The sequence below is a fragment of the Gossypium hirsutum genome, chromosome A13, assembly GCF_007990345.1.
Source record: "Gossypium hirsutum isolate 1008001.06 chromosome A13, Gossypium_hirsutum_v2.1, whole genome shotgun sequence".
In the NCBI taxonomy this organism is placed as follows: domain Eukaryota; kingdom Viridiplantae; phylum Streptophyta; class Magnoliopsida; order Malvales; family Malvaceae; genus Gossypium; species Gossypium hirsutum.
Genome location: NC_053436.1, coordinates 92,975 through 110,614, shown reverse-complemented (window position 1 = coordinate 110,614; position 17,640 = coordinate 92,975). Strand labels below are relative to the sequence as shown.

The following is a 17,640-nucleotide window of genomic DNA, read 5'->3' as shown; positions in this document are numbered from 1 at the left end:
TAATATCTTACACTCGAAAGGGCAAATCCAAAGACTTTGACCCCTCTTAGTTCAAATAGGTTAATTACTCTTTCAGTTATTCTAAAAATTTTATAATTTAACTCAAAGTTGTTTTAATTCATGCTTTAACCTGCAAGATTTCGGTCCCTTAATTTAATTTAAAAAAAAAAACCTTCTAGCTTCATCCTTACTTGCACTATAACTTCAAGACAAACCCAAAAAATATAAAGTTTGATACTTGGTAAGATTAAGTATACAATGATCACATATCTATTTATTTATTTATTTTTAAAATACCAGCATTTAAATTTTGTTTGTGGAAATTCTTAGTTATGTGTCCAATAATCTAATAATTTAGACCTGTTCTGACCTAAAATCAATTTTATTATTTCAGAATAAAGTATCGACTAAAGAAATATAACAATATTAAATGAATATTTTAGAAGCAAAACCAGCTCCTAAAGGCCAAATGCTGTTGCTCATAACATGGATGATTTATTTCATCTGTATTTCAATAGTCATGGCAAGCGAATTGAGTTCACAAAAAACAATCAAAAACACCTTTAGTAAACTCTCTCTGCTGTGGATACTGGACGAAGGAACACAACAATGACTGTGATGTTATCTTTACTGCCACGTTCTGCAGCTTCCGTTGCCAACCTTTTTGAGCACATTGCCGGTTCTTTAACCGTGTCTCTGATGATGTTTATCACCTCCGTTTCACTCACAACATCCCAGAGTCCATCACTAGCCATTACCTGTCAATCAAACCCAAATCCAGGAACCACATGGGGGCATTAACAGCAATCTTTATCATACAATGTGCATTCATTGATATAGCTAGAAAGCCCTAAAAGTACAATCTACAAATAATTGTCTTAAAACTCAATTTTATAGATCACAAGTCCAGTTATGAACAATCATCCACAATGTACAAATTTTCACCAACATTACCAGGAACTCATCCTCAACTGAAAGTACAGTTTCTGTTATCTCAGGTTCTGCAGTTACAGCAGGCTTCAAATCATCATCACCAATGGAGCGAGTTACCTATGAAAAGACAACTTCATTAGAGGAAGTATTTGGCATGTTTTAAGACAAAAATTTACTAAACTGTGCTTTATTGACAACGCATTACCAAATACCTTGAAAATATGATTAGAAAGTCCTCCAAAGAGTTCTATTCTAAGTTCTGTTTCCAATATCTAATCACTCATATCGTAGAAAGCCATCTAACAAAGTGATTGCACTTTTCAAAAGTATAACAGCACGCTCATCTTTTCTTCTTTAACTTAAGTCAAAAGCACATGGACATAGACTTTGACCAATCTGGTTTGAACACAACTGTCATATATGGTACATTAATAACTATGCATGAAGGTTAACATGGTGAATTGCAAGTTTATCTCTTAACAGTATAGCCACGAAATACCACAGTAGTAAACTCTAAATTCCAAGTCAAGTTAGAAGTTATTTAAGTTGTTTGATAGAAAATCATGATGTTCCACTTCCATGTTGATTTATATGTGCTGATGGATTCAATATTCTTGATGTGCTAGTTTTACTTTTGATTGTGGCATAGAAACAGTAGTCCAACAAACTGGAACCTAAACATCATGTAGTGTCTTCAATGGTGACTCCACATCAAATTACCACATGTACACTAGTCACCCAACCTAACTTAATACCCTAACAAACAGCCCTTTTATTTTGCAATTACAGCCAACCTTCATCAGAAATTGCCACCCACAACTGCACATTTTCAATCCCCATCTTTCAAGCTCCTTATCCTATTTGAGATTAAATCATGCTATTCAGGGCCTGGGCTTGAAATTTTTTTGGAATTGCCTGTAGCCCTGCCCATGGACATCTCTACTCAGAGAGTGTAAAAAAGTCTATCGCCTTCACCAATCTTTGTATAGTTTGAAATAAAGTCTTCACGCTTGGTTTGGTAGATAGAATTTGGATTTAAGAAGATTAATTGTGATAATTTAGTGTTTTATAAATAGTCTAAGGTGGTATAACCTCATTAGATGTTTATGTTGATGATATTGTCGGTATTGAAAGTGATTTTGCAGGTATTTTTATTTGAGATCTTTTCTTCATACCCAGTTTCGAACAAAGGATTTTGGGTAGCTAAAGTATTTATTGGGCGTTGAAGTGACACAAAGAAAGGTATTTATTTGTCTCAGAGAAAAAGATTTTCTTACAGAAACAGGAAAATTGGGAGCCAAGCCGTGTAGTGCATGAATGATGCCCAACCTACGACTTATCAAAGAAGTGAACCTTTTGAAGACCCTGATAAGCATAGACGACTGGTTGGAAAGTTAAACTGTTTTACTGTGACTCTCCTAGATACTGCTTACTCTGTTATTACCGTAAGTCTGATACATGTAGTCTCCAACAGCTAATCATTCGAAAACTTTGGAACAAATTTAAAGGCTTCTTGTATTGCCCGCAAAAGCGATTGTAAAAAGAACATTAGGATAGGTTAAAAACTTATATTTAATACTATACTTTATTTGAACAATCATCAAGGCTACGTTTGGTTCCAAGGAATGAAATAGATGAGGGACCTTTCACCAAGTTTATCCTGACTTCAAGCTTGAGGACAGGCTCTTTCTCCAAGGGGGGAATCATGTTACGGTTGCTTTTGGGCACGACAAGAAGTCAAAGGCGCAAAAAATGGAAAGAAGACAAATAAGCTTATTTTAGTAATATTCTTAACTAGAATAATTTATTTTAGAAAGTATCTTATTGCATTAAAAGTCTAATTTTGGTTTCCTGTTCTGAAGAATAAAGTAAAGAATGAACCCCATGTAACCTCTATTTAAAGAGATGATTCCAGTAATAAAAGAAGCAGAAGTTTTGTAAAAAAAACCCTAAATGATCTGGGTCTTTCTTTAAAGTCCTAAGGTTTCGGTCTCCCTGGATCAGTCACAACAATTCATGACAGTTCCATATTCTAATTTCTCAAAGAGTTATCATATCAAGTATCAATATGGTTGTGGAACGCCATGCCAATATCCTATAAGTAGTTAATTTATCAAAAACAAGATTCATAAAATTTTAATGAATTTATAATGTATTAAACAAGGATATGATAACCTCAATATCTAGTACGACATAATAATGTGAAAATTAGATTGGATAAAGCCTATAATATATGTTAACCACTTTTACAAACAACTTTGAAGTGTTTCTTCAGAAAACTGCCATAATAAACTAAGCAGTTGACACATCCTGTTTTTAATTACCCGTGTTGGATTCCTCAACAGAACGTGTCACTTCAATTTCCAAAAGAAAATTTTTAACCTTTCAAAAGAAAAAGGAAAAAAAATATAGACTGCTTTTCTAAAAATAATATAAAATTCAATAGTATGCTATTAAGTTGCCAAACAAACATGTACAGATTCAGAAGATGAGAACTTTGAGCCTAGAAATTCATGTTGTATCCTTTTGGCCAAAAAGGAGCTACCTCCCAGGAAAGCAAGTTAAAAGTGAAGTTTCCAACACTTACAGGAAACAAGAAATTATAACCCAACAATAAACAGACAAATTCATGGAATTCAAAAGCTCTAGATGGAATGGAATGAAATATTATGAAAAAGAAATATCCAAACAGCAAGTGTAACTACTAGGTGTGGTTATGAATTATCCATTCTCTTCTTACCATGTTAAAAAGACTTTTCTGCTCTTTATTATATCAAGCATCAATTTGCAGACCATTAAAGATGTCTGGTAATGAAACTAGTGACAAGGAATTAACTTCTAAGTCAAAATCGAAAAAAAATTACAGAGGGGCATACCTGAAGTGCAGCACGACCAACCCTCCAAGTATCAACTTGCCATTTTACCTCCCGCCCTGCACTAACAACTCGGTTTCTCTCCTCAGGACAGCTTGCAACATGATCCTAACATGTCAAAGTCAACTAGTTTTAGAATCGTAACACACAATAGTTCTATAAAACTGATACAATTCAAATAAATAAGCAAGCTTACCCTACTTAGAGCTACAGGGCACCCTCTTCGACATAAAATTGTCCTGCAGTCACCTGCATTAGCAACAAAAAGCTTGTTCTTAACAATTAGAGCAGCAGCTGCAGTGCAGCCAGGATGCCAGTCTTTCTGAATAACCCTCCTTGATTTTCGATGAGAATCAAGTTCATCTCTAAAAGCAACATCTGTCCTAACAAATGCTTCCACCAGTGCATCAGCAGGACTGCACTCATATATACACTTATTTAATATATGAATATGGGTAATACTTTGAACGTGGCAAGCATAACAGCCAGAGTGAAGCACACCTGCACATAGAACCTAAGGCTTTCAGAAATTCTGGCAATGCTTGAACTGAAAACTCAGCTGCTGCTGCACCTGCAAGTTTTCCAGAGAACAGAAATTTATATACATTATATAATATATAGGAACAAGAAAACTAGATTCAACCTCAACGCAGACAAATTTAGTAGCTTCAAACAAGGAGAGGGGGGCAGAGAAGTATTTGAATTAATTTCTCAGATAAGATTTACAAGAATTTGTCCTCATATATGATCTCTACTGCATCTTCAGCGTTCTGTATCATGGTTTTGTGTACCTCTATGCCCATCGAAGATACCAAAAGCATGAACATCCTTCTCATTGCATAGGAAAGGCATAAGAAAGTGCATGTCCTCCATACTCTCCCGTCTTCCACATGTAGCAAAGGATCCCCAAGAAAGCACTAGATGATATGCAAAAGGATCATCAAAACCATCAAGCCACATTCTGAAACCAGAATATTCTCCAAATGAAGCTCCTTTGGATACACATTCTCCCTGAGTTGACCAGTTAATCTTTTCCTGATAGGTATGAAGTTTATTAACATCATCCATGACTTGATGGAAGTGAGAAATGGGAGGCTGGTGAAGAGATAAATCTTCTTTCTCCATTTTCTTTCTTTGTTGCAACATATCATCTAGTTCTAACACGATATCATTGAATGATGGCCTGTTTTGAGGATTTGCATCCCAACACTTTTGAATTAGTGACAGCATACTTTCTGGTACTCCAGACTCAATACCAGCAAGAACTGGACGCAGTCCACCAGAGCTCACAGCTGAAATAAGTTGCTGCTCAGTATAGTTCATCTCCAGAACAGTGTGGGCCTGCCAGTAGCAAAGAAATTAAAAATAACTACTAAAATTTTAGCAACAATGAGTTGTCAACAGCCACCCAGGATTTGAAAAGTTATTGAGATTAGCTTTGCTGTACCCCAATGACCATGCCCCGCGTTAAAAAATTCAAGCAGAAAATATAAATTAAAGATTGTGGACATGCAGTTTGTTTCTCTCTTCAATTCTAGACATTAAATGACCACTGTGAAACTTTCAGAAAATGCAGCTTAAGATTTATTTTTAACAAAATTTGTAAGAAGAGAAACTGTGTGAGGGAAAATGAGATAGAAAAAAATAGTTGGCTGCATTTTGTTATATGACTGACCGTTTATCATAGGTTAATTCAGATGTAAAAATCATTAAAATTTAGTTGAATTAAAACAATATCACAAGGAAGATGATAAAAAGATATAATTCAACTTCGACTTGATTAATGCTACTAATTTTGTTCTCCATACATAGTCAATGAGGATATTTCTTCAAGCACCAGAAACTCTATCTGTAAGAGAACAGATTTTCTTTGTCACTTTCCCCAACAGTCTCCAAGTAAACAGAATGCAGGAATAGAACCCATGTTAAAATGAGCACAACTTAGAAATTCTTCGTAAAAACTAATGCCTAATTTCCAGTAACTGGAAAATCCATATGAAGAATTTCCTTGTTATATGGACCACAAAGATCTATATGGCTAGGTGACTGGCAGAATATATTAAGATAATAATATGTAACATAATCTGAAACTTTCTCAGTATGCCACTAACATATAACATAAGCTGGACGGTTGGATTGGACCATTTGGGCTTTAGCAAATACAGTGAGTTTAGTTGGTTTTACCAGACTTGAGCAAATTAATTGGAAGCCAGGGAAGTACGAACTCAACCAAACCAAACTGTGGTTCACCATTCGAACAGGTCAGATTAGATAACATAAGTTACCCATTCGGAGGCCACTAATACTTGCATGTATGTAGAAACTATATTCAACCTTGATTGTTTTCAATGTTTTTAAGTACCAACAGCAATAGTTCAACCTAAGAACCAAATAATATGCTTTGTCTTGGAAACTGAAATTTTACTCGATAAGCATAGGCATGAATTATCCCCATGCAATTGCAACTTACTCTCGCAATTAACAGAACATGACAAGATACGCATAACGAAGAAAAGACTGACCTGAGCTTCAGCACGGATATCAGTGTATGGGATAACGCCAGTTAGCAGTTCACTGCAATTAAATGGAAATCAAGCTTCATGGTTATAGCCCTCGTAACAGCAACAAAGCTAATGTTTCACTGCAATTAAGCTACTACTGAATTTAAATGATGCACTGGCAAAAATCACTCCATAATGCATAATCAAAACTAGATTAACCATGCTAGAGCATAAAAATCTAGCTCAAGGTGGTACCTCTTAACAGTTACTGTAACAGTTAATGACAGCACCCAGGCAAAACCAGATCGAGTGATTCACCTAGCGCTATTGTTGTATTGGGTATGTGTCTAGTGCATATTGGAGGCAATGGTGGCGAAAAAAGAACAGATACAGAGATATAGACAATGTGAATACCATAAAACAGTGAAAATGAAAAAGAAAAAAAAAGGATTTGACTTTAAGGGGTGATTAGGATATTTTTTCACTATCTTGCTCCGACTTTCCATTAAGTACCACCCAAATATAAGGGGGAAAAACCTTAGAAAAATGAACATACATGTTTTAAACACATATCCATATTCAACACTCACCCCCAAGTCCAAACAACATATTTAACATTGATTTCACAATATCTAAATTTTCACATCACAAAGATCGAGCGAAGAAACTAAAATGATCTTGCATTTAAACAGAATGTAAATGAGATTTCTGTATCACAAATCCACGGTTTCTTGCTTAGTAGTTTGCTATCTTTTCTCCTAACGAAACCCATCAGCCTCTTTTAAGGCCAAATACCATGTAGAAATCTTAAAATTAAACCAAGGTGCATGCAAATGGCAGAAATATCTGAAACCAACAACTGATATATCTATATATCTATTACAAGATGAGAGACAGAACAACCAGTGACTTAAAACATACATAACAATAAAAGCATCCTTTATTTGCAGCTGATTTAGTGACAAATTTGGGACGACAATATCACCAATATAAGTAAATAAGGGTAACCTTCTTGATTACCTTATTGCTTGGACTTTTCGTGAAAATATGATAACCTGCTACGTAGCTCTCCGTACAAAAATTGGTAAGAATTTCTTAGGGCTAGTGTTTTGCCACATTGAATATTACATGATGACTTCAAAGTAAAACTGGAGCAGGCTGAGGTTAAACTTTTGTGGGTTTATACCAAAACTCATGTTAACATGAGTATGACATGAATAAATCATGTTGTATGATGAGTAGACCAGCCAATTCAAGAATAAAAAATAAAAAACAGGATAAGAAAGTTTTCTTAAGTTGGTCCGTTTACTTATCAACTCAGATATGTCATGTTTAATAACTCATGTAATTTCATTTAATTTTAATTCAAATTTATTCCAAATACTATATTGTTACCATAAGATTAACACAATTTAGTATTTCAATATGTTAAAAGCATAGTTTGCAATTAATCCTTTTAAATAATCATTTTGGTCTTTAACCTCTCTACGATTCAATTTAAGTGCTAAACCTCTTCAAATGGTTACATTACTGTCCTGTTAAAATATCTAATGGAAACATATGGAAATGTTTCAATGTCAGAAAAATATAAGTCATGTATACATCGGCCATTTTTACAAATTAAGAAAGGTACTGAAATAAATCTCCACACTACAATTCTAAGGACCAAAATGTTTTTAACCCAATTTGAAATATTCTAGAATCTTCCATTGCACTATAAAAACATAATCTTAGTATTTTAGATTAACAGTTGACAATAACTATTAGTCTATGAGTATGATATTAAATATATCCTTTTTTTCTCTTTTGTGCTAATCACGTACAACCTATATTGTATGTTAGCATGGCAAGACTCCTTATTCATAAACTATAAACAATCGTTGTTAATAGAAGCTTCAAGAATCCTTATTCTTACTTGATAGACACTCCAAAGCTATAGACATCTGATTTTTCTGTATGTATCTCCTTCGTCAATATCTCAGGTGCCATGTAAATAAGAGTTCCAACCATATTTTTTTTGTGAAACCCACCTGTTGGCTTGCCAGAAGATCTCCAATTCACAGTAGAGACTCTTCTAAGATCTTTCTTATACTCTGCCAAACCAAAGTCAGCTAGGAATGCAGAAAAGTCTCTGTCAAGCTGCATCATATGCATTACTGTAGTTATATAACTTCTAGCTCAAAATTCACTCAATAAAACTAATTTTTCTAATAGTATCTAACACCAACCAGATAATAAAGATAACTAAAGAGATAGATTATAAAAAGAAAATTACAAGAACATTTGCCGGTTTCACATCTCTATGTATGATTCCTTTGTTATGCAGATATTGCAAAGCCTTCGCTGGAAGAAGAAAACAGCAGAAAAAGCACACCATGTAACATCATTTAAAGGGAAATTTTAGTAAATTATGGCCCAATAAAGGGCCAAAAAGGGGGATACACAAAACTTCTAGTATAAATTGTCTTGATAGTATTGTGCTTAAATATATATATATATTTCCACATAAAACTGAGGATACTGCAAAATGTTCCAGATCATTAAAATGGTTGTTAGATCCGACATTAACTAATTATTTAACTAGTTACCAAGATATATAAACACACTTAAAGCATGCAGTCATCATGCTACCATATTTGTCATACTACAGGGATCCTTTCTGGCCATCAGGATATCTATAAAATTCTTTGTAGGCACATTATTTCTAAAACCTATTTCTGGTTAGAACAAAACCTAGTACAGCATGCCACAACACCAGTCCTGATGCCAAAGTCATTTCAATATAAGATTGATTGAGACAACTTTAACCACCTGAAACTTTAATATATGTTTTCTTAAACCAAGCTTTTAAATTTCTAGCATTGTTTTCAGTCAAAAGCTAACCTCAATTTTCACCTTATAAACTAACGAAAAATACTTTGAATAAACCACGCATCAAAAAAAAAAAATTCAACTTTTACAGTAATATCAAGCATTCAACAAAATGAACTCTAATTTACCACCCATTTTAATCCTATCTCTCTACATATATAAACCCTGATTTTTTTCATCAATTATAGCACCTAAAGCCATTCTCTGTTGTCCAAGCTATGTCAATATGCTATCCAAATCTCCAAGCATATGACTAGGACATAGCTGAACAAAAAATTGAATTCAAAATTCAACAATAGAAGCAGTAAGCGGTATTACCAAACTTGAAAAAGAAAACCTTACAATCACTCTAGCAAACTGAAATAAAAAAGAAGGGAAATTCTGGAGAAAGCAGATATACCTAACTGGAGCATGATTGACAAAGCCTGATCAAGATCGGGAATCCATTCTTCAACGTGTAATTGATGAGCCAGATTAGTTTTCTCATAGAATTCGAAGAAAAACAGATAATTGGGAGGTTTAGCATGAGCGGCGAGGAGAGTTGCTATCCCAGGATGATGTAGCTGGCACAGCAACTGCAATTCCTTGTGAAATTTATTCAATTCCTCCGAGGTAGACAAGGTTGGTTTCTTGGCAGCAACTTTCTTTCCATCCAAAATAGCTTCATAAACAACGCTTTCAGCCCCTATTAAAGGTCAAACAAAAGATGAGCAAATTCTGGGTGGAAAAGAAAAGAAATGAAAGAAGAGAAAAGAGAGTTACCTTTGGCAATAGGGGAAAGAAGAGTGAAGGAAGAAGGAGGAAGGTGAAGAGGGATGGAGTTGCTGGAGCAGCAACCTCTAACGCAAGTGTTTGGTTCCACTATGTCTAACCCCATTTTTTCTTGGCCAATTTTCCAATGGGCATCAGCAATAAAGATTAAAGAGCAATGGGATTTGGATATGGGAAATTTCCTGGCAACAGCAGCTTCTTTGGAAATTTCCCAAATCTTTGTGCTTGCTTGGTATTTGTATGGTAGTCTACAGGGAGAGCTTCAGCCATCACTTGCTTATCGCGCCCTTTTTTATATACGGTTAAGATGTGGTTCCATAATTAGTGAAATTATTACTATTTTATTATTTCACACCTAACAATTTTTTTATTAATTTAAACATTATTTAGTTGGTTACCAAAAAAAATTTAATGGTAACTATAAAGATAATTATCTAATTGTTAATACTTTTTTGTCATATGATTATGAAATATTATAAAATAAATACTCATTATTTAATTTTGTCTTTTATGATCATTAGCTAACTCACCGTAATTGTTTTTAAAATTGACATGATATAGTAATTTAACTCACAATATTTATACATTATGTGAATTTAGTCTTGATTTTAAAAAATCTAACCCTCAATATTTACACATTGTGTAATTTAATCTTTTTGTAGTTTTTGTGATCCTTTTACTTAAAAAATTAAAAAAACAAAAAATTCAGCTAAATTTGATTGAAAATATACAAAAAAAAAATAGAAACACTCAAGATCCTAAGATAATAATTTTCATCTTTTCTCGTTCTTTTAAAATTAGCCGTCAATGTCATAAAGAAAAGCAAAACTAAAAAAGAAAGACTCAATAAAACATCGTCTTTATCCTAGGATTAAATGTAACACCCTTAACTTGTCTCCATAGCCGGATTAAGGTTACGAAACATTACTGATCAATCAAAAAACATTTAACATCATACATTTAATAAATTCATCTCAATTAAAAATTATATCACACATATACATTTGGTCATTAAATCAAGCCTCATTCGATCTCAAACATCAAACCCTTAACATTGCAACAAGAAATGGACAGTGAGTGACATCGCAACTTGCAACCTCCAAATTTGTGACGTCAACCCAATATTTTAAAATCTTTGTATTTTAGTCCTTATTCGATCTCGAGTTATTAAAAGAGCTTTCGTAAACTCATATAAGAATAAAATATGATTGTATAGCATGTCGTAATTATATTTTGAACTTAATAATATGTAATTGTTATATTGAATTGTAATTTACCATAGTTACTCTAACAACGAATATGGCATCTTATAGCTCAGACCCAATGATCGAGTCAGGTATGAGGTGTAACAATTATAATGTAAACATTATTTTTTATTAAATAATATAAATATTATTTAAACTATTCAACGCCATTAAAATAAATCAATATAATAATTGTTAAGGGAGATTAAATTCACTTTGGGAGAAATTTTTAAAGTGTCGTCCGTTGGGAGTCGATGGACCCCTCAATGGTGGAGGTATTGTATTCGGTATGTCTGTGGTTGGTCCAAGGTTTTGTCTCTCAACTCCACAAAGAGCTCTCATTGGCTTCACTGAGTGGGAGTGTCTTGCCCAGCAATGTGAGCATTTGACTGTGGCGGGGTTCGAACTCATGCCCTTATATGGTATTAGTGGGTATAAAATCGAGTACAGATGTCTCAAGCACAATAATTCTACCATTTTTTGATCTGTCAGTACTTGACGGACATCATTTCAAAAACTTCTTCTAAAGAACGTATATTCTCCCAACAATAATGAAATTTTAAAACATAATTAAAGGACTTGAATAATATTATGAATCTCTATTAATGAAAAAAATGATCTAAGAATTTTGTTTAAGGGTATAGGGGAAGGGAATGTCAAAATTCGAACAGTTGACTTGATATCAGCTAAAATTTCATTTTAATGGAAGTTTTATTTGTTATCAAACCACGACTTTCGTTAATAATGAAAATTTAGTTTTAGTGCATATGATTAACATCAAAATAAGAAAAAGAAAATGTTATGGTACATAGCATGCATACAACTTCAGGAATTTGATACCCTTCTTGTGATCATGGTTTCCCAAGATAGATTATAACTTCTATTCATCATATCTAATTGGGAATGCTTTTAGAACTCTTCAAGGTCGAGTGTGATTTTAGTTTTCTGTATGATGTATTTTGATAACATCCCAAGTCTGACATAGGAATTTTGTAAATTTAATGTGTTAGCTTAGGAAGACATATGTGTAGAGAACCCATTAAATTATTTTACAACAAAGAAACAAAACTTTATATAGTAAGATAATATATAGTATAATGCATCTCACTGCGTTTTTATTTGGTCTTCTTTCACGCGACCGATCACAAATCACATGAGACATAATTGATAATACAACAGAACTTGTAAAAAAAAAAAAGTTCAGAATTCAAAATCTAATGCTAAGAGCAATAAGAATTAGAAGTTTAGGGAAAAAACTTAGATATCCGCAGCCACACGTTTGTACAGATGAGAAGGCAGCCTAGGAGTGGCAATAGCTTGCAATGGAGTCCGCATATAAGCAACCAGTCCAGGGTTTTCAAGCAAGTCAATTTCCTCAGCCTTCACTCCCTCCGCAGTTGTCCAACAAAAGTGGTGCAACAAGTGACCCAACATGGATGTCACCAGGTTGATCCCGAGCTGTGCACCAGGGCACACCCTCCTCCCTGCACCAAATGGAAGCAATCGGAAATCATGACCCTTCATATCCACGTCCTCCTCTAAGAACCGTTCTGGCCGGAACTCTTCAGGGTCCTTCCACACAGCTGGATCTCGGGCTACTGCCCATACGTTAACATGCACGTTTGATCCCTTGGGGATGTCGTAGCCACCGATTTTCACATTTGCATTGGCACGGTGGGGTAACATTAGAGGAGTTGGGGGGTGCAGTCGTAGTGCTTCCTTGGCTACGCTTTGAAGGTAAGGCAGATTAGAGAAATCAGGTTCAGACATCACCCTTTCGAATCCTATCACACGATCTAGCTCCTCTTGTGCCTTTTTCTGCACTCTTGGATTCCTAATGAGCTCAGCCATTGCCCACTCGACTGAGATTGCTGTTGTGTCCATGCCTGCAGTGATCATGTCCTGCATATTCCATTTACTTGTAAGAATTGATTTTGCTTGATGGCTATGGACCCTAACTTGATAACAATCTCCAAAACATAAAGATGCTTACCCAAAGAAGTCCAATAATAGTGTCCTCGCTAAGATCATACTTGTCTTGCAACGTAAGCAAGGCATCAACAAAATGCTCCTTGGCACCGCCGCTCTTTTGGCGGGCTAGGGTGTGCTCCTCCATGATAGCTCGGGTGAGACGATCCCTTCGTGCCCCATGCTTGGCGAAAGCCTCCTCCTCCAATGGAAACATCCAACGAAGCCATGGAATGTGTTCAGCCATGGCAAGTGATGCACCTAGCTTAAGCCCATTAGCCACAATGGCCTTGAATTCATGGCCTTGCTCATCCATTATGCCATCGGAGTTCACAAAACGCTTCCCAAATGCTAGCCTTGTTATGTTGTTGAATGCCACTGCTCCTAAGTATTTCCTTACTTGTAAAGTTTTACCCAGGCTTTCTGCTTGGATTCAAGTTCAATCAACATTCAGATATTGTTGGAATGCCACAAAATTAGCTTATACAAGAACCTCTATTATTTCGACCAAAGAAATACTAGTCTAGGTAGTCTAACCCTTATGTGTTTTTGTTAATACCAGTCCTTGTTCCATGTACAAAAAAAAGAAAAAAGAAAAAAGAACCTATATTGTTTCAGATTTATGGTAAATATTAGGAATAAAAGAACACCATCAATAATTCTAATCATTGAACTAAAGAGTTTTTAGATTGAATTGATCAGTCAAAAGAGAACCATTTTCAAAGAGATCAAGTGAAATACCAAAAAGCTTGGGTGAAAAAGTTTGAGGGTGGGTTATTTTTTCCCTTTAGGTTGAAAAAAAAAAAGGAAGGTTCTAATTTCAGAAACTATCTTGTTAGAAGAGTTAATTACAAAACTCGAATATAAATCAATTTAAAAAATATCAAAAAGGAAAATAAAAAATTGTTAACGTTTCAAACAAGAGAAGAAAAGTTGTTCAGCCATTCTAGTCAAGAAACGTATTCATGCCTAATAAAAGTGGTTGCAACGTCAAACAGAAAGAGGTCAAAAACATCACCTAAACCCAACTCTAATTATTATATTTATTTAAAAAAAATCACCTAAACCCATTTCTAATTAATAAATTTATTTATCTAAGTTTTGATTTTTTTTTTCACAGAATAACCAGAATTAGCAAGGAGTAGCTAAACATTTTCTCTCATACGTCATACCAATTAACTCATTTGAAATGAATACCCCCACAGATTTTTCAATGTCACGAAAATAAATTAAGAATTTATAAACTTACTTTCTTTAAAAAAATTAAGAAAAAAAGTTTTCATCTCTTAAATATCCTCCTCTGTTAATTTAGATTTTAAAAAATAGTTATTGAAGAAAACATGGTACTCAAGTACATTTGTGGTCCACTTGCGTAATCCTTGTGGTCCATATATACGCAACAAGATTTGTTAAAAGCCTATAGGTCCAGGGAGACATGTGAAACTTTTAATGTACAATTTGTACGGTGGAGATGAAAGATTGGATGGGATTACGAGAGGTTAAAAGCTTTCCTAAGTGTCAAGTTTTAGTTTGATTGTAATTGGTAAGTATATGAATTTGATTTTTTAATCAAGATGGTAGAAACTCCATTTAACTTAGGTTGATCTAGGCCAGAAGCAGACCTACGTCAAGATAACCCTTTTCCTCTTTGAAACACTTTGGAAGTGTTCCTGTATCAGTAATGAATCAGAGCACAATGAATCAGAGCACACGGAACCGTCTTCTTTTTTTCTGTTAGAAAAAATATATATATGGTAGACTAATTGATATTTCTATCAGTTAATGAAAGAGCGTATTATCCTTCTATTTACGAATTAAAAGGAGTTATAAATAGTTCTATACATTATATAAAAAAATTAATAAAAATTTATAATGAGATTGTTGTTTAAAATAAAAGGTTAAAAATTTTTAAGCAAATTTAAAATCACTTAAAAAATTATAAGTAATTTTAAATATTATATAGAAAAAAATAATAATAATAATAATTAAAGTTTGTATTTTCACCTAAATTTAAAGCCTCCTTTATATTAGAATTAAACTTGAAATATGAATTTGAACAAATCTGAATAATCACTACTTGAAGCTAATTTGATTTTTTTTTTATATATTATGTAAATTAATTATTCCATATGAATACTACATACATTATACTATAATATAACAAATGAATTTCGTCCAAAAAATATAACAAACAAAAAATATATTAAATAAAAGTTTATGCCTAAAAGTTTAGTAAAAAAAATATAAAAATTCTAAATATTAAATAAAAAGATATATAACTAAAAAATAAATGATTCTAAATAGTTTTATTTTTAAATTAACAAATTATAAATATAAAAAACTTAAATAAAATTAGAAACTCATAAAATCAAATTTAAATAAATATTCATAAATTCTACCTTAATTCGATCCATCAACATCTATACGCTTAACTATTGTTCAAAGCATCAACCAAAAAAAAATACTATTTTTCAAAGCAGAATTGAACCGCGTCTCTACTATATTGACTCTAGATGTTGATTTCTTTATCTATCTATATATATATATATCGTGCATTAGCTTAGACTAAAAGACGATAAAAGTCATTCTTATAAATTAAAATTAAAAAATTAATTTTAACAAAAGTTACGGTTTAATCCTTTCATTAATAACGTTTTATATATCTATCCAGTTACTTATTGCTTTCAAATTTATAATAAAACTTGTTTAAAAAAACAATGAAATAATTAAAAAAAGCAATGGTAAAGAAAGGAGAAAAATAAATATGATTACCAGGATTGGTGCAGTCGACAAAGATGGATTCAACCATGGCGGAAACCTCATCTTCTCTAATAGGTCTCAAAGCCTCAAGCCTCTTCGGAGAGAAAAGCTCCAGCGTGCATACTTTCCTTACCTTAACATAATGAGGTCCATAATCGGCCCATATAAGGTCCTGTCCATCTCTGCTAAACTTGGCTGCCGATCTACTCCGATGCCTATCAGCTAACTGTTGATCATGCTCTTTCAAAACTTCCCTAGCCAGTTCCGAATTCGACACGATCACGTTGAGAGTGGAACCAAACCAAACAGATATAATGGAGCCGTAAACCTGTGCCCATTCCGCATAACACCGGAACCTAATAGGCTTTATGTTGTAAAGGTTGCCGACCACCGGCCATGGGCGTGGACCTGGTGGGAGCTTGAACCTTAGCCATTGGTAAAGCTTGTACGTTAAGAAGAAGGCGATGATGGAGACGGTGAGTATTAGAGGAAGACTCATTTTTATTTGATTTAATTTTGAAATTTTTTTGGTTGCTTTGATAAAGGGATTTTGGGGCGAAGTTGGTATAAGAGGGAACGAGGAAGAGAAGGGAGGCGGAGTTGGTGAATTGAATTTTCAAGAGTTTTGGTCCATTTGAGAGTGACTGATATCTTCACCTGTTCAATGCAAATGGGTTGTGGTGAAGGGCAAATGGGATTAGGACACATCAGCGTTTGGTTGGTGAATTGCGGTAGGTTTGGTAATATAATAATAATGTTTGATTTGAGTGGAGGTGGTGCGGTGGGTGAGGTCAGAAATGGAAAGAAAGTTATGGAGAAGGAATCAATGGTTGGTGAAATGGTGGTGGGATCTCCTAATCCTAAAGTGACCAAAGAAATCAATCATATCAGCTTAATTTTGAAAATGTTTCTTAGATAGATGAAATAATAAAAAGAAGCTTGCATCTTAATTTAATAATAATTAACAACAAAAAAAAACCTAATTCCAAGTTTATAGACCACAGGCCTATTTGCATGGAAAAGAATAAAAAGTATTAAAGAGGATCAATTTTTCAAATTTATCTATTAAAAATTATATTAATCCTAATAATAGTTGAATCTTTGAAATGAAAATTTTGAGAAAAGAATTATAATTCATATACAATTAAAAGGTATAATAATTTTTTTAGCTCTTACTCTTTACAATTTTTGTCAATATAACTCTTTCTATTTTATTGAGCTTTTTTAAGTCTTTAATCTTTTATTTTTTACAAATCGGATATACTATGCTGGAAATTGTAATAGTGTTTTTCAATTTTCGAAAGGAAACGTTTTACGTGATAATTTATAATTTATTGTACATTTTAAGTTAGATACTAAAATTAATGAGTTAAAAGTAAATCTATTCAAGAATTATGTTATTCATTTAAATTCGAAAATTTTTCAAATTTTATAAAGATTTGGATTGAAAAATAAGTTTAAAATATGAGCTTTAACAAAAAAAACCCATTTTAAAAATGAATCAAACATTGGACGGAGATTTTCAAGCTCGATTCAAGTCAGCTAAATACAAACAAATGTTTAATATTTCATTTTAGATATAATAATGTTTTTCTCTCCTAACACTCCTGGTTCTAGGAAATCTTAGATTACTAACTTTTTAGAGATACGTGAAACCAGCTATCTTGGCAACCCGATTCACCATAAACGTGTTAGTAAGGAGGACTATGCTTTTATTGT

General features: G+C 33.4%; 2 protein-coding genes across 2 annotated transcripts; both read right to left on the bottom strand.

Moving 5' to 3' along the window:
* Positions 1–475: 475 nt before the first annotated feature.
* LOC107950340 (protein kinase and PP2C-like domain-containing protein) lies at positions 476–10,228 on the bottom strand. The gene is made up of 11 exons (XM_016885164.2): positions 9,941–10,228; positions 9,579–9,863; positions 8,583–8,650; positions 8,223–8,446; positions 6,329–6,380; positions 4,598–5,147; positions 4,308–4,377; positions 4,003–4,222; positions 3,810–3,914; positions 955–1,050; positions 476–758 (listed from the first exon to the last, which is right to left on the bottom strand). The coding sequence occupies exons 1-11, from the start codon at positions 10,053–10,055 to the stop codon at positions 564–566; spliced, it is 1,980 nt and encodes a 659-aa protein (XP_016740653.1). The 5' UTR covers positions 10,056–10,228; the 3' UTR covers positions 476–563.
* A 2,055-nt stretch (positions 10,229–12,283) lies between these two features.
* Positions 12,284–16,552, bottom strand: LOC107950342 (cytochrome P450 98A2). Its single transcript, XM_016885165.2, has 3 exons — positions 15,934–16,552; positions 13,187–13,584; positions 12,284–13,095 (listed from the first exon to the last, which is right to left on the bottom strand). Exons 1-3 carry the CDS (start codon positions 16,418–16,420, stop codon positions 12,451–12,453), a joined length of 1,530 nt encoding a protein of 509 aa, XP_016740654.2. The 5' UTR covers positions 16,421–16,552; the 3' UTR covers positions 12,284–12,450.
* Positions 16,553–17,640: the final 1,088 nt, after the last annotated feature.

What these genes read in the sequence shown, in the direction of transcription:
- LOC107950342 (XM_016885165.2), bottom strand. Translation starts at nt 16,420, where the DNA reads ATGAGTCTTCCTCTAATACTCACCGTCTCCATCATCGCCTTCTTCTTA. An exon ending in TGTCGACTGCACCAATCCTG is followed by an intron (nt 13,585 to 15,933) that starts GTAATCATATTT and finishes GAATCCAAGCAG; the next exon opens with AAAGCCTGGGTAAAACTTTA. An exon ending in CTATTATTGGACTTCTTTGG is followed by an intron (nt 13,096 to 13,186) that starts GTAAGCATCTTT and finishes TGGAATATGCAG; the next exon opens with GACATGATCACTGCAGGCAT.
- LOC107950340 (XM_016885164.2), bottom strand. Translation starts at nt 10,055, where the DNA reads ATGGGGTTAGACATAGTGGAACCAAACACTTGCGTTAGAGGTTGCTGC. An exon ending in TATCTTCGATGGGCATAGAG is followed by an intron (nt 4,378 to 4,597) that starts GTACACAAAACC and finishes GAAAACTTGCAG; the next exon opens with GTGCAGCAGCAGCTGAGTTT. An exon ending in GCCTTAGGTTCTATGTGCAG is followed by an intron (nt 4,223 to 4,307) that starts GTGTGCTTCACT and finishes ATATGAGTGCAG; the next exon opens with TCCTGCTGATGCACTGGTGG.